Source organism: Bombus pyrosoma, linkage group LG10 (assembly GCF_014825855.1).
Source record: "Bombus pyrosoma isolate SC7728 linkage group LG10, ASM1482585v1, whole genome shotgun sequence".
In the NCBI taxonomy this organism is placed as follows: Eukaryota; Metazoa; Arthropoda; class Insecta; order Hymenoptera; family Apidae; genus Bombus; species Bombus pyrosoma.
Genome location: NC_057779.1, coordinates 13,991,169 through 14,016,861, shown reverse-complemented (window position 1 = coordinate 14,016,861; position 25,693 = coordinate 13,991,169). Strand labels below are relative to the sequence as shown.

General features: G+C 36.4%; 1 protein-coding gene across 12 annotated transcripts in view; it reads left to right on the top strand.

Annotated features, from left to right (window-relative positions):
- LOC122571844 (dual 3',5'-cyclic-AMP and -GMP phosphodiesterase 11-like) overlaps positions 1-25,693 on the top strand; it is a 151,091-nt gene that overhangs the window by 80,702 nt on the left and 44,696 nt on the right. The window contains exon 1 of one of the 12 annotated variants that reach the window (XM_043736072.1): positions 5,047-7,212. The exons of 10 other annotated variants lie outside the window; for them this stretch is intronic. In XM_043736072.1, the coding sequence (XP_043592007.1) occupies positions 7,173-7,212 (40 nt within the window). In that variant the 5' untranslated portion in view covers positions 5,047-7,172. Of the gene's footprint in view, positions 1-5,046; positions 7,213-25,693 lie in introns of those variants that run through there. One more of the 12 variants, XM_043736073.1, reaches the window with a different exon arrangement.

Sequence of the window (25,693 nt, the reverse complement as noted above, 5' to 3'; positions counted from 1 at the left end):
ATGTTTCTCCGAAGCCTACAATGTCCTTATCGGAACATGTTACAATATCCGCTTTATGGATATCATTCTTGCTTCCTTGAATATCGATGTTGCAACTTTTACGAGACGCGTATCGCGTTAAATAATTTATACATATCGATAATTTCGATGTTAACTATGCCTTACAACTGTTTGCATCGCGTTTCTTTTATAAATCATTAGCTCGCAAATGAAAGATCTTTCACAGCAAAAGGACAATGCTTGATAATGTTCCGTTAAGAAGCTCCGTTTCAGCTTTAAAACGCACAGCTCCTCCGGTATAATCGTAGCAAGAATAATCAGCCCATGCAGATCAAATTTCTAATACGAATTGCAAATAGGACGTAGGTGATATTTCCTTAAGACATGTAATAGAATTTTTAAATTTTCTTAAAAAGATCATGACGAAGTCATTCTTGGATCGCATCCAAGAATAGAGACAGCAGCATAGATCTTTCGCGGAATCTCTTCCACGTTTATATTTCTATTGGCATAAAATTTGAAATGTGATTTCGCGGTAAGAATCCGTCTGCTTACTTATCTCAACTTATATTATACATATGTAATCATAGTTTTCCAGGAACTTTGTGACTCGTTTACGCGTTCGTCCGAGATATTTCTCGCTGAAAAGATTGCGCACATTAATTATGCAGCGATCCTATTAAATCTTCGTTACATGTAACTTTGCTCTCGCGGGCCAGACTTTTGCGGAGCAAAAGGAAGCTGAACGTAATTAAAATACGTTGAATACTACTATACGTTTGAATAGGACAGCTGCTTCGAAGAATCGTAGACACGTTTGACGACTTTTTTTCTTGTACTTCGTGTAGTCGAGTAGAAAAGAGAGAGACAAGAGGTTAATGCAACGTTTCCTGAAACATGAGGTAATCCCCGATCTGCAGCCGACATTTCAGTGCTAGTACGGCCGGACACGCCCGCGCTTCCAGCCGTTTTTCATTAGTTCAGTCGTCAAAAGCGGCGACATCCGCGGGAATCTTCTAATAGATTGTGTAATTGCAATTCCTTCGTCGTTCTTCAGATTTTCGAATTACTTTCTGATTTCGTTGTCCGTTCTATTTTAACCAGTCTTTTCACGCGCGGTCAGAAAATCGTACGTTTCAACAGGCTTTCATTAAAACGGCGTTAGCTCGTTAACGCGCGTTCGCAAGACCGACAGTTATCGAAATTTATCATCTGCGTAGTATCTATCAACACTTTCGATTCCATCGGATCAAGAACTGATGGCTCGTCTCGTTCTAGCAGCTGTTGCACGCAACGTAACGTTTAATAAACTCGCCTAATGATATCCTGTTGTAGGATTTGAAATATTAACGCGAGGAAAAGAAAGTTTCACTGACGACAAGTGAGAAGAGCGAAAGAAAGGTGGAGGGGGTCTATATGACCCACGTATAATCAGCGATATCAGCACGGTAGTCCGAAATAACTGGCTCTAGCTCATCAGTTGCATAATCGAGGAAAGTCGTGTAGGTACGCGAAGACCCCTTGGTAATACTCGCACGCTCGTATTCGCGTCCGCGCTTGCGCTTGTGCTTATGCTGGCGCTCGCGCGCGTGCGTCGTGTGCTTACCGCGTGAAAACGTGACGGAACAGCCAACAACTTAGCTGTCGTTTTCTTTCTTCGCTTCCCCTTCCCTTCCACCTCTTCTGGCTTTCTCTCTCTTTTTCTCTGTCTTGCGCTCTTGTTCTCTTTCTCGTTCTTTTTCGGCACGTATTTTATTATTTCTCCTCTTTTTCTACTTTATTCTTTGAATGAAAGCATACAGGTTCACGCGTGTGGACGATATCACGAGTCCTTCTGCGCTTTTCCTCCTTCCGTTCGTTCTCATCATTCGTCTTCTTCAAGCCACCATATGTTTCAGCTTTTTTTTTCTCTTACGGCTAGCAAAGTTCGCTTGATACAAAAAATTAACGCCCAAAACATTTGTTCTCTTTCTATAATATGTGTACGTACGTATATACCGAGTGACAAAATATCAAAGCGGGCGAAACATTTTGATAATGATAATTATTTTATCGAGCAGACGTTATTTAAGACATGTAAAAATATGGAATTATAATGCACGCAAGATAACAATAATATGAACATTGAACTTCCATTTCCTTCTCTTATCTCTTACAAATTTTGCGTCACGTATAGTTAGAAAATTTTCGACCACAATATAATGAAACAGAACTCGAAACTGAGTTAATTAAACGATTCCTGCAGGTTCACGCGAAGTATTCTTCGTTGAATTCCCAGTGCACCGTCCAACGATGATTACTTAGGTTCATTCCTATTCTATTAATAAACATTTATTTACCACAGAATTTAGAAACAGTATACGAATTTGGTATTATTATTAAATCGTCGCTTCTATTTATGCGTTTCTACTCGTGTATCTACTCTGATGATCGATTTATGAAATTGAATATTTTCCAAAGTTTTTTTTTAAACAGCTCCACATTTTAACAACAAAAAATACAACGTAGAAGTTTAATCGAAAAGGGAATTATGTTGTGATTGCGGCGAATCTTTACAAATTATGGTAGATCCGATTTTCATAGTTTAATTGTTTTTAAATATTTCACGAGCTGTAACAATTTTGATTTAGGTAACAAAATATCTTTGGTACAAAGGACGCGGGTCTTTTGTGTTTAATTCTAATCAGCAAGTATACTGTCAGTTTTAGAAAGTCATTATTCTAGGGCAAGAAACATCGATCTATCGTATTTGTCGAGTAAGAGGGAAGACAAAAGCAAATACTTTCTGCAAATAACGTGGCATCGCCACGTATTTCGTAGACTTGGTTCCGTTATAAATTGTAAGAAATTACCAATAGCTGCGAGAAGTCTGAAATTAATTAATTCTTAAAACTGTTTAAGATTTGATTCGATTTCACGTGTAATTTTACCGCGGCTGACACTCATCAATTCAAATAGATCAGTCTAACTATGAACTCGTTAGCTTCATGTTTAACTCATTAAACGAGCGAAATAGGAAAAATAGAAAAGTATCGCAACTTTTCTGGCGCGAAAACACTCAACGATGACTAATCGCTGTGACGTTATTTCGGCCTACGGTGGCGCGATGGAAAGATTGTTAGACAGAGTTCATTGAAAACTCAATGCTTTGCTCAACCTTTACACACTATCGTATTTATTTCGTCAGGCGTAAGCAAGTGTTTAATTAATAACTCGCCGACATAAAGCAGCAGAGTTTAAAGCAGTTTATTCGAGTGTGGGAGGAAGAAGGCGGAAAAGCAGAAAAATACCTGGCGAAAAAAAATATTTACCTGTAAAACATGTACCTACAAGCTTTCTTTCAGAAGGTATACACGAAACCACGTGTGAATCGGTTGACGCGTTCGTCGTTAATTTCTTAAAGTTTATTGCACTTGCTTCGTTAAAACTGCTGTCTAATATTTGCCTCCAAACGCCGGCGAGCCTAATTAGATATCGTTAGCGAAACTGGTCTGCATTTCCAATACATAAAGCCACCCTACGTATATGTAACCAGATTATAAATTTCATTTTTCATCATAATAATTTATTTTCGTTTACGCAACCGCAGCGTAACGAAACGCCTGGCGGCGAACAAATTTAATTGTACCGGTACGAAGTACGTATACAAATTCTCACACTGGTGATCTCGTCTTTCGCGTATCACGAGATAAGCAGGATCGTCTTCGCGAAGTTAATCATTCACTCGAAAAAGCGTCAAAGAAAAGCGGTCGAAAGCGTACCGGCTTTTCGCGTATTCGTGGTAAAACAAGAAGCAAGTGTAATCTGCATAAAGTCTTCTCTTCTCTCCACCTTCGATTTCTCTCCTTTCATACAAGCCACTTATTAAGCCACTGCTTATGTAAATAGATGAACGTGCGCGCGGTTATCAGACGAAAGCCGATGTAAGCACAACACGTCGACCAGCGGAATAGATAACAATTTTTTATCTGGTCGCCTGTCTTCGAAGCCATCGTTCTCTTTTGCTTTGGTGACGCCAGTGCACTTTGCTATTTTATCGGCAGCTGGATTTTCAAAGATAGGCAAACTTCCGGTTGTCACAACTGGAAATCTCGTATTATCCGTAATCAATAAATTTCTCGCGCGAAAACACTTTTCCCCTACGTACATAGTGAAACAACGGCGTTAAAACGCGGTAAATTTCCGCAATTTCAAATCGCGACATTAAATATTCGCATAAAGGTCAAATCGGTCTTTTTGCTGCTTTTGATTTTTTGCCATTTTCTTGGACATCGACTCTCGCGCATTAAAGAGTTATTAGTTTCTGTATCGTTAATCTCCTATCTTTTGTTTATCCTATATACTCTTGTTTATCGACGATAATCAGATTGCAAATTGACATGTTTCGTAATTCCTATCGATATGTTAGCTCGCACCATTCGCCGTGTATTAGCAATTGCTCGCAAGAATCTCGAAGAAACTAAATCTAACGCTAGTAAATAAGTAGAAACGCGTTAATTCGATCGAAAAACGAACTACTCGCGTTTTTATTTTTCTTGGTCGTCGCTCCTATATTTCTCCCATACGCTTTTCTTCCAAGAATTTTGATTAAAAAGAAACAGACGACAAAAAGAGCGCTACGTTTTCATAGCATCACCGACCTAATACTAGATTTCGTATTATATACACGTATGCTTCGAATCCCTCAATTTTCTATAACTTTCAAAATCTTTCCTCCTTTCTTTTCGCTTGCCACCAATTTTTCCATCTTCCCTTCTTCTTTCTTACTTACGTGTTTTCTCTCCTCTTCCCCTCGATGCCCTCTGGAACCGTCTCTGTCAATCGTTTTGGCACAATTGTCGCGGCCTCTTTCTCTCCCCCACTCTTACTCCCAATTTTCTCTCTCTTTTTAACCGCCTATCGCAGTCGGTTATACGCGCTCCTCTCTCCCCCCTCTCTTTCTCTCTCTCTATCCATCCCGGTCTCCCTCTCTCTAGGTTGTTCGGCTCTCGAGACCGTGACTGACTCGATTCGCTTCGACTCGGCAGTCGCGGTTAAACTCGCGCAGGAGACATTACGTGCGATTTGCGCGTCACGCGCGTTATTCATAACGCAACGAAAGAGGAGAAAAAGAAACGTCTTCCGTCAGTAACGGCCGGCTTTTTGTTTCTCGCTCGTGCAAGTCCGAGAGTGGTTTGCCTCGTACGGAATTCATTTTTCCATCGCACACGCTGATCAGTGTTCGAAAGAGTCGATTCGTCCGAGTGTGAAGTTCAGCAAAAGAGAATCGCGGTTTTGACGAGCCTGGCCCGTCGTCGGAGCGCGAACGCGTTGCCGTGCACGGCTGAACGTCAAATTCAGCGCGCAACGAAAACAACCTCGCTATGTTGCGAAATTCTCACCGCGTCGGTCCCAAACGCGTTTCGTTCGGCGGTGAAAATTGAATCGACAGGCGTAAGAGAACGACTGACGTTCGAATTGGGATCAAAGTCTGGTGACACAAAAGTGAGAAAGTAAACAAGCTGCGCGCGTGCACCGTCGTCGTGTACGCCATGTGCGCCCGCTCATGATCGGCAAGTGCTCCGTGCAACGTTTCGATTCGCGACAAGTCGTCGAATTTCATGGAAGGAAAATCGTTTGCTCGGAACTGCGAATTTTAGTACCGTTAAGAATCGCGATTGAAATTGTCTCGCTTTCGAAATCGCCGACGAAGTCGACGAGGAGAATGCTCGATTTCTCTGTTGGAACAGTGCACGTACCGAAACGATAAGGTTAAGTCGCAGCTCGCCGAACAAAGAGAGAACAGCTGAAATCGACTGAAAGACTTGGGTTGTCAAAGACAGGGCGTACGCTTCGTGTATCCTTGTTTGGCGTAGCAAAAAAAAAGAAAAAGAAAAGAAAAGGAAAGAAGAAAGAAGAAGGGAAACGTGAACAGGAAGGAGAGTGCGCTCGTAATAAATCTCTCGTTTCTCGTCTATATTCTGTGTCGAACGTGGAATAAGCGTTTTAGATCGGGGTGAAAAGAAGTTGGACGAGATACGTTTGAAAGTCAGCTGTTCGTCGAGGGGCAGAGCGCGCTGCGCTAATTCCTTATGGACTTTCGATCGTTCCAAGTATTTTACATCGCATTTCGTGCGCACGTGGTAATCGCGAGACTAGCGTGACGGCAGCTCTGGAAACCAGGTAGCCGGTCGAATATCGTTGACTGGATCTACGAAGATACGGCGCTCGTCTCGAGGGTGTTGAATCCATCGAACGCTGTTCGTAAAAACCGGTTGCTCTTTCGTTTTCCCTACCGTGTTAACAATTAGTGCCACGTCTTCGAACGAACAGTTTGATAGATCGTTGAACATTCTTTACGATTAACGATCTTCCCCGAGATGCAGAAGTGATGGACGTCGCGAATCGGAGGCGCAGCAGTCGGCTTCCAGCTCGTGTACGAGTCGATTGAACGTCGTCTCCGACGAGCGACGTTTTCGACATCGGATCGGCATATCGATCGTCAGAAAGTAATTATTCGCTTGGTTGTTTACCAGCGTCACGAAACGGCGGCCAGACTCCGTGCGTGTCGAACCGTCGAGGCACGTGGATGTTATCGAAGGAAATTTGCCCCGAGAGGTCGGTCCGCAACGTGGGAGCGATTACAACACAAGCCAGTTCATTCATCGTACGGATTCCAGCGCACCGGAAGTGACGAGGACGAGAGTGCTTCCCCGAAGTTCGAAGCGCACGCACGAGCGCGATATAGTCAACTTTTGTAGAGAGTCGCGTGTAACGCGTGTGTATAGCAGAGTTGTTTCGTGTGGAACGGAAAACGCCGAGTAGAGAGTAGAAGAGAGCTTGATCGTGAGAGGGAACGAGCACACGGGTTCCAGAGAAGAACGCGCGCGCGGCACAGAAAGACGAAGAAAGGGGTAAAGGGGAAAGAAAAGGAAGCGGCGCAAGGCATCGAGGAACAAGGATGCGGTCGTGGCGGAGAATAGCGGGCTGCCGGACGACCGAGCGTCCTGCGAGACGCACGGTCGCTCCTTGAAGGACACCGCGGTTTTCGTGACCGGAGGATGGACTGCTCTGTCGAAGAAACGAGTTGCGTGCGAGAAGAGCAGCGCTCATTCTTACATGACGACCACGCTGTCTTGTGAACCTGATTGTTCCATTTCGTCGAGGCGCCCCGCCACACTCAGCGCACGATTATGCAGCTGAAGAAAGCGATGCTTAAGATATTCGATCAATGTGAGTTGCCGATTTTGCTTCTCCATCTCTTTCTTTTACTTCTTCTTTTCACTGCCGTTCTCTTGCTTCTTCGTCTCGCTACTTCTTTCACCTTCATTTTCCTCCTTATTCGCGTACACCGTTGTATCGTGTTTAACTTCTTGCAGCTCGTAATAAGAAACTATACGACTATGAACAATCCGTTATACGTACGAATAATTAGAAATAATGGTTGGTAATAGAGATTTCAAAAATGTGTTTTTTTACGTTACTTAGACCTTGGCTCAGTAGTTCAATTATCGAACTGCATCACACGCGACATAAACGACATGAAATATTTTACTTAACAGAAAAAAATGTGCAGAGTAGAACAGTATACGCATTTATACGCAGTACATATCAAAGGAAGAACGTAGCGCAGATGCGAATAATGAAAACCGGAAAGGACAGTAATATTGCAAAGTATCAAAGTAATTGTTGGAGACTGTGCAGAAAAAAGCTTTAGAAGCAAAGAGCTGGAAGTAATTTTGTTTTAAATACGGAGAATCGCTGAAAGAAATAAGACGAAATTGCGGGACTGAAACCACTAACTCTCAAAGGGTTAACTACTTTAAAACCAATTCCCGGTGAATGAAAGTTTCTCGACGAATTTCGACTTTCTTTGTTACCTCTTTTATTTTTAGAACCTCGGATTTTAATTGTAACGAACTCGTAACACGTCTTGAACGAAAAACGAGAGGAAAGTCAAAAGCTTTTTTCGAATAACGTTCGCGATCTTCTCGTAGAGGAAGATACAACGAGAAATTTAGATTCACGGCACGACAAATTTTTGCTAACTCGATACGTGTTTTGTTGCGCTTAGGTACATACGAGACACAAACGTACAATACCGATAGGGTCTAAATCGAACGATGATAAACGCACTCGAGGTTACGGACAACAAACAGTTGTCAAAAGTAACCGAGATGGTGATGTCTCCGATGATATTCTATATCGACTGTAATACGTTTTTATCAATGTTACACCACATTGTCCAATCATTTTTTCGTATTGGAATGGCTATTGTAGTTGTACATTTTGCGCATTTTGAGTCTCATACTTTGTTTGTACGCGATTATAAAAGTTGGTGTACAGTACCTGTTCAGGCACGAGACGATAGCGAGATGCTTCCGTTCAAGTTCAAAGACAGTGTTTATAGTATCAGTTAATGCCCGACAACGTTAGATGTAAGAACAATATTTCTCCATCATGTATAGTGACTGTCAGTTGATAATGTTTTCGTATTTGTTTGTAAAAGGCCCCTTCTATATAGCATTATTATTAGAGAGGAAAAGAAAGAAAGGGAAAAGAACAGACACGTCGTTTTGCAAACAGAGAAGAATTCATTGTATTAGACAGTGTTTAAAGAACTAAAAGGTTTCCATTAGTATCTATTAGAAAAGATTTTCACAATATTTGCGAGCGAAAATTTCACGACACATATGATCTCGTCGTTTCCTTCCGAAAGAGTAGAAAATTTCACGAAAGAGCAAGAAGATTGCTTGTTACGAGGTCAAGTATTGTCTGAACATAATGCACGCTATACGGAAAGAATTATTGTTCGTTGACATCGTGGACGAAACGTTCTTATCTAGAAATATAATAAATGCATGTCCGAAATACAATGTGTTCAAACTGATTGCTATGCTGAAATTGTTACAATAAATTGCATAATATTTGATGACTTGAATCGCGTCGCTACTGTCTCACGTTTGGACGGATAATATAAATCGATTTTAATTCGATATGAGTTTGTACGAGTCTATCTAAGATTTATTTTCCAAGTTAAATTTGATACGAATTCTTGCTACATGAAAATACGGTACGCTCAATTCATCTATATTCTTTACATTTTCAAATATATTTAGCTATGCAAACCGTAACGATAGTAGAAGTTTTGACCATCTTTGCTTCTCTTCAGTCAAAATTAATTATGAATGAATTTAAAGAAGCCCCGGACGGAACTCGGCAAAAATAACGTTATGTATATAACTAATCGCATTGTAGACAGGCATGATGTGATTTCTTATGAAAAAATAAGACGAGAATGTAGAATAAAATTCTTTGTTTTGGAGAAAACCGAGCTTCAAAATTTGTCAAATATACTTGAACTTGGGCAATTCCAGGCTGGCCAGAAATAAATAATGGTAGAAATAAATTTTACAGCCAAGAACAAGTAAAGAATGTGGAACAAAATACTTCTATTTACGGCTTTATCGCGAAGAAAACAGAGTTTGAACGTGTTTAGTTAAGAATCGGCCTGTTACACATGTATGATAAATTTTCAAATTTATTTTTCTCGGAAACGGAGCGTTTTGTAAAAATATTTCATTTTACAATTTCTACTTATTTTCTTACGTAGACTAACCCGCTGTCGATTATTTATTTACTCCTGTCCAATGTGGAATTAGCCAGATTCGAGTACACTTGATAAATTTTCAAACTCGATTTTCTCGAAAATTATGCGTCGGACGAGATAATTATATTCTCTGTTCTGTACTATTATTCTGTGTTCCATATTTTTCTTACTTTCTCATAAAAAATTATCTCACGTCAAATATTCGACCGCGTTCTGTATAATTAATGTTCAATATTTAAGTCTATCAACAATTGATTAACTGAACGTCGTTGGACAAACTTTTCTTTTCAAAATATCTGACCGAGAAATGGTGTTCTTCTTTTCACGGATGTACTAATTTCTTTGTTTCCGCTCGCCATCTGCTCACGTACGTACACGTACGTGTACACGAAGTTGTGTGCGTGTGTAAGATATCGTATAGATTAATACTCGTGCGAAGCAGTCTTCCTGTCCAAAAGTGTTATGTTCGCTGTTCAGCTAACGTTTAAAAGTATCTAAGCATTTGCTTATTTTTGACAAAACACAATGTAAATTACAAGTGACAGTACCGGTAATGATTTAGTTATCTAATCGATACTATCGTAATCGCACGTAGCATAACGTTACTACGAGTTTGATTTTTACACGTAAATCATTCACCCACTTGCAATGGAAAGATTAGAATTTGTATGATGAAACTTATGAAGGTGTTGCGATATTTTATCATCGGTCTATTTAATTTTTAAATTACGGATCAGACGAAGAGATTTTTATAAACTGCTAGGAATACCATGGTGGCTAAACTTATGGGGTAAGGACGAAGAATTTTTATTCAATTCTAATAATATTAATAAATTTCCTATAATAAATCATTCGTTTCTAATAAATATTACTTTCAATTGTTATTTCGTCGTTAGTTTGTAATACTTGTCTTAAATACTGTTTCTGTATAAAAATCAATGAGTGATAGATAGATAGATAGATAGATAGATAGATAGATAGAGAGAGAGAGAGAGAGAGAAAGAGTCGGGATACTTACGAGCGCCTAGTATACGTAAATTGGTTTCTTTGACTGGCGCTACGCAGGAAGAAAAAATGTAAATGAGTCGCGCGAGACAAAACGTGTTCTTTAATCATTGGCAGCGAAAGGAACGTGTCGGGAAAAAAGTCTGTTGAGACGAATGCGTGGCCGATAGATAAGAAGCATGAACGAACGTGTACGTAGTGCGACGTAGTTGTCGCAGCTCCGTTATCAATAGCTCGGTGCAATCGCACGGGTAATAAATTAGATCCGCTCGTAGAAGAGCAGCGAGCGTTTCTATTACATAGTAGAAAAAGAAAGGAACGTCAGCGTGTCGCGTCGGCTCGGACGTGTATATAGTATCGTCTCGATGGAAAAGTTTGGTGTATTTGGTAGGAACGAAGGCGTATCATGGACTGCTGTAAATGCAGAGGCTTGCTCGAATGGCACGTACGAAAGTATTGTATTTCGTGTAGACGTTTGTTCCCCGCGGAACGCTGTACCGGTGGCTGCCTGTGTGCACGCTGCAATAAACGTAGCCGTGAGTCGAACTGCGGTGCATGGCATAGCCACGCGTTCCTCTGTGCTCCTCTATGCTCTACTCTACACGCTGTACGCTCTACGCAGAGCGCGGAGAGACGCGTGCACACGGCTGACCGTAGCTGCATGCGTGCGTAACGTGATTCCTTCGTGCACAGCATGGGCCCCATTAGTGGCCCCCAGGTCGTAATAGCGTAATAGCTCGACAGGTTACTAGAAGGTATCGCGAAAACCCATAGCCTCTTTACGATAACTCGCTCCCCTATCGCGATTCGTGTCACCGAATAAATCTCATATTCGCGTATCTTCGCAGTGGACGCGAATTTTGCCACCGCGTTCACTACCTGCGACTAATTTTTTCTTGCCGCAGCAGCTCCGTCGATAGCTCGGTTGTTCGATTCGAAGAAAATGAAATCGCGTGACTAGGCGTGTTGCTCTCTTGATACGGATGTTCGGTCGGAAAAACGATATTGTCACTCGAAATTATAGAAAATTCGATTTGCTTCCTCGATACGCTTTCGCTAAATCGCTTGTTTACCCCTATCAATGGCTTAACCATCATTATGTCGATTAACGTTATTGTTCGTTTCAACGTTGTTTCAACCGTATGATATGCAAAGTATCACGCGTCAATAACGTATCGAGAAAGCATTTTTTCCCCTAACAATCGTGAAACTTGGTAAATTAGTTGGTAAATAAAAAGCATTCGAGTGTTGTTTCAATCAATGGGACGACGTATGGGATAATTCTGATTCGTACACTTTTTGCGCGATGTGTACATTAGAGAAAGTTTGTCGGAGTGGTTATTTAAATATTAGAAAGAGTTTCACTGTCTCGATTTTGATTTCATGATTTCAATCTTTATATGATTTTGCAGAATGAAAAGATTCTAAATAACAATGCTTTGCGAGATACATATGTAATTACTAATTACGTTTTAAGATATCGTCGCTCGCACAGATATTGTGATGCGATGCTTAAAAACACATTTTGAGAGACAAGTAGTTGAAGCAAAATCAACAGCGATGCGATAAGAAAGTAACTTTCAACAGTTCTATGTGTGGATGTTGGTTACATTTTTAACATTTTACATGACACACATTATTACACACATTATGTTACAGACTACATTTTACAGTTTAAGATGATCGCTTTCCGTCTTACTCTTGCTTATCTTACGTTTATTATTAGTTAGAAGAATATGGCATTAGCTGTTTAGTATTGTAGTTTTTCCGATATCGTTTCTTTTTTAGCGCTTAATATGATTAAATATCTATCTTCAGTATAATTTGAAATTTAAAACGAATTCAGTAAAGTACGTCACCCTATAATATTATACGCGTACTTATCGTCTTTCGTAGGAGAAGCAAGTCTTTCTTTATTTTAGCGAACGATATCTAAATCCCCGATATAGTGTGTCTTTTATCAAAGACGAATTCATCAGAGAACAGGTGTCTTATACGTAGTACATATATAATGCTGTAATAAATGTCAGATTTACGATAAATGAAGTATTATTTACAGGCCTATAAAATCGTGCTAGTTATACGTGATAAAATGAATAAGCAGGGGATGACTGCCTTACGTTCGTTATCTATAAACAAAAAAAAAAAAAAAAGAACGAAAAAATGAAGAGGCTACGTAAATTTGAAAGATAACATTTGCGAATGATATAATTTTTAACAGGAGTATAATACGCGCGCCTGTCACATTTACGTAATATTACCTAGTATCTTGTAACCAATATTCGAGTAATCCGAAGTAAAGATAACATTTGACTCGATTAGATTGCGATGAAAATTTCTAACAATACGTTCAATCACCTTTGTTAATATACGGAAACTAACAAGAATACTGAGACACAAAAGTTTGCAGAGGAGCTCGTAACTAATTAATTGAGACAACAATATCCCAGGTGTTTTTAAGAAAATGATGCAATGAGTAATAGCTGTAACGAGTTCAAAAACTTTGTACGAATGTTTACTTGTCATTCTTTTTTAGTTCGTCAATTTCTTAGAACTCTCGCAATAAACAAAGCCGTACCTTAATTGTCATAGAACGTGTATGAAATTGCCAAGGAAGGAAACCAGATCAAACAAGAAAGAGTGATCAATTTCGTGAATTACTGAGAACAGAGTAATAGGACGCTTCAAATTATTTTATTTAAAGAAGAAGAATTTCCTTTATCGAAGGACCAAAATTTAATACTTTTAAATTAACCAATATCTTGTTTTACGTAATGAGTAACTGTTGTTTCACACATTTTTCATGAACGAACGTATTAACGTAACGAAATTAAAATTGCATCCATTCTTCTTAAATTCATTCATAAGATAACAAGATTGTATTTTTTTCATTAAAAGTGTTGTTTCGCATGACATGCATATGATATGCATATTTATGATATTTTATACAAATATTTCTTTAATAAATATTTATGATATTTAGTAATATTGTATATACGTGCGCGCGTGTTATAATTTAAGTAAACGTGCATAATTACGTATGAGCAACATCGAAAGTACTATGCGTTACTACCTTACAATTAGTTAATTAAAATTGTAGCGTTGTACGTGGTGATACAACTTGAGACTAGAAAAGGATAACAAGAACGTGCTTGAGTAATTTTGAACGGGTTTCGAGCAACAGTACTCTCTTGAAATGAAATCGTAATTGGATACTCGCATCGCTGCAATTACTTCGACTTTTTCTGAATTCGTTGCCCTAGAATGTCTGTATCCTAAATACAGCTCCCATCATTTATTTTTTTTTTTTTTTTTACCTCGATAAAACTTAGCAGGGAACGGTATGATTTCTGTTTGCGGTTCTACCTGCCGGAAAGTTTGACATTTTTTGTGGACACCATCGCGAAAAAGGTGCTTCATCGTTTATCATGTTGTGGCGAAAATATTTGCTCTAGGCCAACACAGTTGGCTAGACGGGCCGAAAGCTAAACCGGAAGTTTGTGACAGTCGAAGCACAATTTCAATTTCGCTTGTTTGCCATCCGTTCGTTGATATAAATTCGGCAAATAATATTTTCTCTGTAATAGAATTTTCGCACGTTCGTTTCCGATTCGTTTACTCGAACAAGAAATTCGATGAATTTTAATGATTTCCCCGAACAATTTTATCGTCTACTTATACACTCTTGGATAAAACGAAGTTCATACGTAATCGTTCAGTATTCTTACTGAAAAAATAATCCAAAGTAAGAGTAGTGCTATCGCCTGAATTAAGTAAGTCGTTACAGTTGGCCTTTAACGAGAATTTTTAATTTACATTTAAAAAAAAATTATATTAATGCTTGTTTTTTCTATAGAAGAAAAAACGTTGATAGCAAATGCTCTTTGTATTTTTTATTGTGAGATACGTACAGCTTGTAATCTTATAAAGTAAAAAAAAGGAATGTTTTCATAATGCTTTAAACAATTATGGCTTGCAAACTTAATCGAATTTAGTCTTTTCAATATTATTATATTGCAATTTGTTATCGTCTAGCAACAATTCATATGACGTTGTATTTCAATTGTTTAAACACACAGAGACGTGGATAAACTAATTGTAGGTAGACTTTATCAGGATTTTTCAATCGATGGAAACGCAAACACTTCAACATTTCAAAACAAAGGAAAATGAATTTACACGTACAGCACTGTCAAAGTAAACCTACCAAGTATCGATGTTTCCTTTCCTTTTCTTTCTTTCTTTTTTTAACTTTTTAATAAGACATCTAATGATTCATATTTACGCATTAAACTTAACAAAGAAGGTTTGCTCAGGAAAAAATACTGGAACATTTTGTATTCATCATGAATTTTTGTTGGGAAGAAGTATTACAGGAATAGAGAAAGCTGTTAGTTAGATGCTTGAAGAACTGTTAAATATATTGACAGCGCGTTGATATTCGCGAATGGCCACGTTAACTAAAATCATACTGAATACACAAACAAGGATTTCTTGTTTCTTGGAATCAGCGTTGTGATATGGCGACGATTACTTTAGGCAATGAAGAAATAAACGTTGTTATTGGCCCAAAACGTTCGCTATAATCTCCTAATCACTGCTAACTATGAATAGAAAAATGTTATAGAAATAGCGTCGTATTCACCTTCATTTGTTTGTTACACATAATCGAGCGCAGCGTGAACGACAGGAAATTTCTTGATAACGACGATAAAGAAATTATTATCGAAAATAGTGCTGTTACAATCGATCACAATTATTGTAGGAAATAATACAAAGTGACGACAATGATAATTGTAAGGAAAAGAAATTATTTTCCAAAGAATATCACATCTTATGCAACGAATAAAATCAAGACGCATACATACAAATGCAATAATTGTAAAAGAAGAAATAATTTTTCAAAGGATTATTACACTTTATTCAATGAATAAACTTGAGCCACGGATCACGGTAAATGTTAGAGAATTGTTATGTTTCTTGATAACGTCGAAAAGTTGAATGGAAGTAGGAATCAAACAGTTCAGCAAGCGATAGTTTAGGAGCAAGTAAATCCCTTAGAGCTAAAATGTTTTGTATTCATTTGCACAGACGTGTAAATGTATTTATATTATGATACGTTGTCTAAAATATTTTCCAAGTTTATTTTCTTCTCAATCCTCAGAAATATTTCCAAGAAAACGTAATACCCAAAGGTTACAAGCCCGATCGGATGGTATAACAAACCCACGCTCTTTTAAATTTAAATGTAAAATAGCATGTACACGATGCACTGGTACCTTAAAGCATTTAAGCTCTTTATCCGTATATAAATTTTCCATTTACATATGCAGGTGGTATTCTTCTTTTAGAGTCTGTTAGCGAATCGGATATCTTTGAAAATATTTGAAAATATCTCCGTTTTTTGAAGTTAGTTGCAACTTTATATGTTATAATCAGTTTATTTTTAACTACCTAACAGGTCGGGTTGCGCTACATATTCGGATGTAACTGTTTGCAGTCTTCAATGACAAATATATATTTTCTTTTTTTAGAGATATTGATAAAATAGAATTACGTTTCATTGTTTTGTTATAACACGATTATTTATTTTTGCGCCTTATTATAACGCATTTAATTACAAAGCACAGCATTTGTTACACGATCGTACAAGTATTTGCATGACTTTGTTCATTTCATATAGGAACGTACTTGAAGATAGGGAGTGACGTTAATAATTTGTTGAGACTTTCATATATTCCATTATATTTTTATTATAATTCCATTATATTATATTTTCCAAGATTTACCTCGGATATAAACAGTACGATTGAACGTAATTGAAAATAAAAGAATTACAGAATACTAATTGGAACTAATTTTTTGCAAATGTGGCTCTCTTCGTTCACAATAATAACATTAAGAAGAAAGAATAATGGTGCTGATGGAAAATTTTTGTACCAAGATATGATCTAGAGTCGTAGCAAAACTCTGCTTACTATATTTTATAGTTAAATCTGAAGAACTTTGAGGCACGTATTGTCGTTATCGCGTTTGGCTTTCTAGTTCCTAGATATACTTTTACGTACGTTTGTCATAAACTTTTCTTTCTTTATGAGCCATTAAATTCTGCAATGTGCATTCTACAAAAAATCTGTACTTAGAAATTTCGGATGCTATAGAGATATATGATACTGTGAGAGAAAGAAACAAATTTTTTATTTTACATAAATAATTTGTTAGTTAACGTTTTTAAATATATATATATATATATATATTTATATATATATATTATATATATATTTATTTATTTATATATATATATTTATATATATATTTATTATATATATATATATATATTACGTGTGTGTGTATAATAACGTAAAAGAATTATTACTAGACTGCGAATTCTTATGTGCTTGTAAGAGATTTGTGCAACATTGCACAGGATGTAGATAATATGAAACGATATGTAATATATCGAAAGTGTAACGCTTCCTGTATTATTTGATAGGTCAAAAATATTCTACGAAGATTCTGTCGATTTCATTATATTCTCAAAAACATAAATTTACATAAAAATTCGCGCTCCAGTTATTACTTGTTAAACAATTCGAAGTTACCTTAATATCGCACGTACATGCATAATTTTTGTACAAAATACTGTAGAAAAATTTACATGACCTTGAAAATTATTGTGAGTATGGTCAAATTTACATAGCAATTTTTCTAACGAGTATAATTATTAACGATTACAAAAATAAGTATTTTATTAAAACGTGCATAGAGCTTAGTTAGTAGTCGTAATACAGATTTGAGTAATTCTTATGAATCTCATTTTCCTTCGTTATTAAGGTATTATACATACGTAATATGCCGTATAGATTAGTATTCTCCATGAGAGAAGTTCATGCTTACGTGGATGTGCCTCCGTGGTCTCCACTCTCTTTGTGTCGTTGTAAGAGATAAAAAGAAGTTTAGGAAGAAATCAACAGATTTAACACGACCTTCTTATTTTTGTCCTTTATCTCGTTATTAAAACAAAAGATAGATAAAAAGTTTACGTCGGTCACGTGTGTTCCTATATACCATGCCATGCCATGAGATGCGAAGTTGGAAAAGTTCTTTAATTAGAAGCTCCAAAGTTTAAGTTGGCTGGCATTCTGCGTATTTCTAAAAACTACACACGTTAATGTTTTTAGTTGTGCACGAGTCACAGAAAAGCAGCCACTTTTTCATTGCTGCTAAGACGCAAGCAGAATGAACAACTTTTATTAATATATAAGCGTACTATACAGAATATCACGCGACGTTTCTCTACATACTCTGCTAAATACGTACCACAAATAAGAGCAAGATGAAAATGTTGTGTAAACGCAGGACCATAAAAGTTTTATTAAAAGATTACGATAAAAAATATAGAGCGTGAAGAGAACAAGAAAAAAAAAGAAAGCTAAAGTAATTATGGATTTTTCTAACGTAACACGGGATAGGATATACATAGAAAAATGACATTCCTTTTTTCATATCGATTTGCCGAGTCAAGTATATATTGAGTAACAAATTGGCTTATTGAATAAATTCAGTTGATGTTATATTACATAGATATACGTATATGTATGTACGTTTTCGCATTTCCAAGTGTTATTCGTGTGTGTCGATACCATCCTACGATCAATACCAGATTTATTGAATTTATTTGACACATGCCAACAATTACATCGGTAAATCTAACTTGTATTGATGCATAAAAAACCATCGTTTAGCTATGTTTGATTTTTGTTCTTGTTGTTTATAGATACTCCTCAAAATACCTGAAAAACAGGGAAAATCATGATAAGAGCGTTTATCTTTATTTTCTCTGTATATGATAGACGGTGATGCCACTTTTCTGGCTCCTAATGAATTTTCCAAGCGATTTATGATCTTTTCTTTATGCAAAATCATTTATCTTCGTGTCATTTTCAGCTGTAGAACACGGTAGCGAAGATAATTTATGAAATGTCATTCTACATATTGCAGATAGTATTGGTCATTATTTTATAGCTTTACTCCTTTAAAATAAACATTAAATCCCATCGTTAATTAAATATTAATTAATATTTTTGCAATTTTATCTTTTATTTTTTTTTCGTTTAAATGAATTATCTTACGAGGTAGTGTATGAAAATGTAGTAATATTAATATTATTTCATTCTACAGGTTATCGTAATATTATTATTATACTTATAGAATACTTGAAAAATAAAAAAAAAGGTGGTATTGAAATTTAGTTAATCACATAATCTAAACGTTTGTAAGTGAGTTGGTTAATGGCATACTGAGCAAAAAAGGTCAGACACACTCTTATATTATATTATTTCCGTTTGTAATGTGCCCATTTGTTACTTTTTCGACTAATGTCAATCTTCAACGCTTTTCAAATATCTTTCCTTGCAAGTAGTGCATTGTTTTGTAGAGGACAATTACTAAGAAGTATTTATTCATAAATATAACAACAAAATTAAAGATTTGCTTGTCTCGATTTCTGTTTTTGGAAAAAACCGTATAGTGTCTCCTTGGTAAATACCTCGAAAAAATATCTGAGGGAACAAATGAAAAATAAAGAAATTAGTCAATGGTAGCAGTATTTAAAAAAGAGTTCTAGAAAATACTAGAAACTTACCTCGAAGCTAAAAGACGTAGTCCCCTATCGCTATCTTGCACAAAATGGTAGCAGCTGGAAGCTACGTATGAATATGTATTAATGGAGCTACGAATATATCTTTTCCATGGGAAGATCTGTCATGTTTCAGATAATTGTAGTGTCTTCTTGTTCAATATGTGTCCCTTTCACTTCACATTTACTCTACCACAAAGACCGTTTCAATAAATTTTGACATACGTAAATGTCTTATGCTCGTATATTAATTAGAATCCGTATTCTTGTATTTTCGTTACAATTGAAAAAAGATTCTTTTAAGATATTACGTATATAAATTATAAGGAATATAATTTTAATTAAAAGCAAACGTTGGTTGATGCAGGATAATTATGGAACAGGGGAAAGTCGTTAGAACGAAGAATAAAATATAAGCATAGTTAAGAATTGACTGGCGATGAACGTTTTATCTTAATGTTTTCTTTGTCGTATATTTTTGATTTTCCCGAAGAGGTGTCCCTAATAAATTGGAAGCTTTCCAACTAACTAGTTTGTGATTCCAAGTTGTGAGTCATCCGTAGAAATTGTAGGCTAAAAATTCTGAACACGTAGATCGGCCTGCGTTTGCTAGTTGATACGAAATTGAAGAACAATCGATGAAAGACACGGCCGATAAAATGAATGAAACGAAATCGAATTTGAAGCTTGATTTCGTATCTGCTGCTTCGATGATCCGCTCGTTCCCTCTAATCGAATTTTCTTGCAAATTACAAATCAATGAAATCCAATGTTCCGTCCACTACGTCGGATTTTTTGCGAATTAAAGAAATCGCCACAGACTTGTTTCGTTTCTCAGGTTACTAAAATCCGTATCGTCATTGCGCGGAATCGATTGACGTTGTTTGTACATATCGATCTTCCAAGAAATGCCAACGAAGAGAAAATTCGAGCGTCGAGGTCAAATCTTCCTGAACGTTACCAATGCCATTTCGTTGCGCAATCTAAACCGTTCGTTCGTTGATTTCGGAGGTCGATGTATTATCGCGGTAGTCACATTCTTTTCTCGTAAATCCAACACAATGTTTGAATGTTTAGTTTTCAAATTTTCGCTCGTAGAGAGAACATGAATGGTGAAAAGGGAAATTAGAATTGAACGAGGGATATCAAATCGAGCATTGCCATTAAGAATATGGCTGATTCGGGTTAAACGGGAAAGGTTGGTTGTGCTTGCAGGCTTACCGAGAGCTTACGCACGCACACGACTTTCGAGCGAGTTTAATATAGACACGCGTCGTGCCGCGTTCTCCTCTTGCATACCGAAAGTGGACCTCGACGACGAACCACTACGATTCTTGCTCGCTTCGTCCGCGCTACGTGAACGCGTTTATTTTTCTCTTGTCGATACCGTCAAGCCAGACGGTACGTCGGCGTGGAATTGAAACGGCAGATGCTTCGGTTCAACGTTACGGCACGCTCAAAATTCAACGCGCGTTGGAAAATTCCTTTTTTTCATTTCAACTCGGTAACAATTTGCATAACGCGTTTATAAAGCTTAGATTTATTCCTATTGTTCTTTCTCGTCTCTTTTCTTAATATGAAATTACGTACTCGGTAAAAATGTCATGCTAACGTCCAAAATTGTTCGACACGTGCACTTTCGGTCCATACGTTACGTAGCGATCGAATTTTGATTATGTATAATATACAGGCGAGTTCGAAACAAGGTTAGTTAGCTGTTCTTCCTCGTTCGTTGTAAGTTTTAATGCCGGTGCTTTGTTGAAATTAACGGAACTGACTGAAACAAGAGCAACGTATTATATTATCCTTGTCGATTTTTTACTTTCTCCATTGTCAACTATGGTTTAATTCAAGCGTCAATTTCATTGTTTCCTAGGTTCGAAATTCTTTACTTTGAAAACAAATATTTTGTGCGATAGAGAAGACGAATTATTAATTAAATTTCTATACTCTCTGTTTTTGATTATCGAGACGGTGACAGTGGACAAGAGGCAAAAACATACGAATTTGAATATCTCAAATGCTATTAATATAATTGATTCGTTATATGAAAACAAATTGATAAATCAATGGTTTAAAGTAGATACGCATAAAATTTGCTAGTAATTGCCATATGACAAGTTCTGGGCAAAAATTATTTTGTCTAAAACTTTCCGCTTTTCGGCCGAGTCGTGTTCGATTATGTTGATGAAGTTGAATTTTAATCTACAGGTTCCGACGTATCTTTTAGTTTACTTTTTTTCTTACGATGATCTCACATACATATAGTGAATGATTAACTGTTTCTGATTATAGCGATAATTACAACAAGATGATTCCATTTTGTATATTCATGTATAATTTTAATATTATTCATGCTGCAGCAGGATATTTAGTTGATAAAAGTTCTGTATTATGAATTTTGTTTATGAATATGGCTTAGTCATTTATTCTACATCTTTTTATTCTTCTTTTGCAATAATATTTATGTAGTTATACTAGGATCTTGATACGAGATTAAAGTTAATGTTTCGACTGAAGGAAGCATTACTGTTCTTTTATGGCAATATGCGCTTTTTCATTGCCAGCTGCAGTGAGAAGCAATCCAGATAATAATCGTGTTCTTGTTAATATTGGCAAATGGTTTATAATTTTGTTTTATGCTACGTCTATAATTTTATATCTATCGGTTCTATTTAGATCTGGTAACACTTTGATTGCGCTTCTAAAGTCCAAATACATGATTCAGAGAAACTTCCAGCTTAGGAAGCTCCATTTAAGAAGAAATAATCGAGCAGTTTGTTTCAACTTTTTAAGATTTAACCTGCACTTCCTGCGCGTCAAACGCGATAGAGCATACATTCTTTTCTTCTTTTCCCAAATGTAAACATACCATTTTTTACATTCACTATTAAGTTTCTTGAGTATTGTCATGTTTGAAAAGCGACTTGCACTCACTGACTCGTGAAATTACTTACGGTTTTGTGGTTTATTACTCGCCGGTTTGATATTTTAATTTAATCGAGAAGAGCTGGAGAGATCGAATATGAAACCGATCGTAATATATTAAATTTATAAATCACGGGGCAGTCGAATTATCGCATAAATCACGAAGTGCAAGCCGATATTCGATAATGATACTGCGATGTCGCAAAACGTCTGCCTGTCGGCGTTAACTATCACTGACTGTTGTGCCGTGCACATTCGTCGTTCGGTAATTACAATTTCTGTACATGTACTTGTTCGCGCATGGAAGTTCCACGTCCTCTCACGCGTATCAAAAATTTCCGTAAACAAACGATTTGTCGAACGAAATTATAATATCGAGCTTTGTATTTCCATACATTTATTTCTGCGAGTTTCTCTGCAAAAAAAAAAAGATAATACCGCGTAATTATTCAAAAGTATCAGGCTTCGAATCGTTAAAAACAATTTTATTGAAACTTAAATTGCCGCTTAAATCTGTTACGTCCAACACTATCTTTCTCGTAAATCGATATCAAGTTACTAGATTTCTCTTTATATCAGTTACTATTTTAGTTGTATTTTATGCGACTTATGTTCGTCAAAGAACCTCGAAAACTCAGAGGTAAACTTGTTATTCCGCATATGCTATAACTATGATTTGATAAGAGCTGATTGTGAGTTTAGTAGGAATCTGAATGACGTGCGTTGAAAGTCCATGCTAAGAACATTTAGAATACTAATTGTTGGCTTGAATGAAAATTCCATGGCTACGTGCACCAATGCGGCCACGTATTTCCTCGACTACAACGACTCTTTTACCAATGGATTCAACTTGTAAATCGCCGCGATAACTCCAATACACCTTCGTACACATACGTATACTCGTGTAATGTGTACGGCACAGTAAATAGAAATTTGTTACGTTTACTTCCGAGAAAATATTTTTCTGCTACTTCTTATTTTTTTGCTAAGCTCTCTTTATTTTATCTATCGTAACTTTCTATTTCGCATTTGCAAGTCATATTCTACAGCCGTGTTTACAAGAATATTTTTCACGCATATATAAGTATTAATTTTACATAATTATGTAACACACGCGTGTTGTTTTAATGACAGCGGGATATAATGTATTAGGAAATTATAGTTCAATAAACATTATAGATGCTTTGCCGATATCATAGTATGCGTATGTTATGTCGATAGAGGGAGTACAGAAAAACATAAAAATCCTTTCTTCCATTGTTCGAACACTTAAACATTTCTCGACATATTATAGTATTCTTCATTAAACAATACACTTTTCGGATATCATCGTTAAAATAAATAAAAGATACATTTTAAGAAGTTCAGTTCGAATTTTCTGTAATTCTATTTTGAATATTTCCAAAAGCTAATGTTCCATATTATATCCCTCCACTTTCCTCGCCTGCAATTCTCATACGGACACTGTCGAAGTTACAACAAAGCTTTACTTGATATAGTACTACTTAGACTATAGTAGCACTATAGTAGTACTTAGTAGATTCCGTTACATACAAGCGCGGAAACATTCGCTAAAAATATTTAAATCAGAATTTCCATATTTCTGAAAACTTATTTCAACAAAACTAGTAACACAGTCATCTAGGACTTATTACACGGTATGTTGCGCGTCGCGGAATTGGGAAAGTCAAACTTTGTCTTAATCTTAAACACACGATACCTTGTACAAATACAACCAACGATTTATATATTTACCCGAATGTATCGCTTGTACATAGAAACTATTACATTGGTGGAAAGTCGGCTACGCACCGAGAATATGTGCGTTGAAAGATATACAACGTTAATACGGCAACGTAAGTACGTAAGTGTTACATACCTACGTGAAATGAGCTTGTATGTATGTAACGAATATCTTGGCGCCACATTTCCGTAAGTTGACGACGACGCCGCTCCGGATCACCGGTAGGCCGTTGTGATAACTCTCGTGTCAGACAGTCAACGATTATACATATAGACAAAAAAAAGCATTCTCACAGCAAGCCATATAACATACGCACTGTCTTGTCGACAGCAGCCGTTTACTAAGTGAGAACCAGACGAACCGTGCCATTACTCTTATTTCAATTGCAACTTGTAGTATTAGATCTCTTTCCACGCATTACCCAACATTGGAAAAAGTCAGAGGAACTTATATGATGACTGTATCTTTACGAGCTATGAAAACCAGATCGTAAAGTTTAGAACGCTTTTAAAAGTAACGTCTTGCGTTCTGTCGAATTTATCGTAAATATGTAAAACGTAAGGTATATGTGACACGTATGCATTAAGACCTATATATTACGAGTATTATCACATTCGCAGTTACTAATGTAGAATTGTCTTTTCATAAACTATAGCTGTTCGCCACTGACGTAAGGATGTGTTTTCTTCTCTCTCTCTCTAGAAGTTATAGCTAGATATCTCTGACGTATAGTTACGTCATTTTTAATAAGAAAGCAGCAAGCTATATGAAAACTGTGTGCACAAAATCAGAAATAAGAAACTTAAAAATTGTGTTCAGAAGAGTTTATTATGGCAGTTTAATATTATCTAAGTTTTTGTTTAAATGTGAAATAATAAGTACACGTACGAGTATGATTACACGACAGGTTAAACTTTATATTTCACCTTCTTTTGCTTACGAAAGAGGCGCGCGATAATCAACGTTCATAAAAAGATGTTCAAATTTGTAGAAATGTACGTTTCCTAGACGCGCTTAAAATTACATAAATAATTAATTGTGGAAGTGTTTCTTAATTTTGAATTAGATTATAACGAATGTTGTGCATGATTTAATACGTTCATGTTTTGTCGCATAGTCTTTAGCATGAATGAGCGAAGACGTAGCGTCGTAAAATTTATCAACTCTTTTACAAAGAAATTTGTATTAATCCATTCTTGTAGCTTTATTCGTTAGCCTTTTACATTTGTTAAATTATGCTTCCAAAGTTTAGATTTTAGTTTTGCTCAAACGTAGCTAGGAGGATCAAAATCTAGCGACTAGAGAAATGTTTTTAGCAATTTTAGTATATATATATATAAACGATTCTTGCACTAAATATATATCAACAGCGATTTACGTAATTGGAACAAGCGATATTTCTTTTTCGATTGTGATTAGAAAAAGATGTTAGTGGAATCTTTAGAATTATATCTTCCCTTTTAAATTGCAATGTCTACTTACATGGGTTTTACAGCTGCATTACTGCTTTGTAGATATAAATATATATATATATATATATTTCTAGTTATATAGATAAGATTCGCCTTAAGAAAATACGATAAAACGATCGAACATGATTAGTTCCTGAAATATTAAAAGAAACTTCTCGGTCTTTTTTTCAGTTGTCCAAGTGCTTCTCCGTTTGATTCTAAACGTTTCCGCTCTTTCATTGTTCTCATCAGCTTTATCTCTGATTTATACATAACGTTTGATAAGACTCGTTCAACGGTGCGCCATATGAGATCATTCTATATCGTAAAAGGTTTTC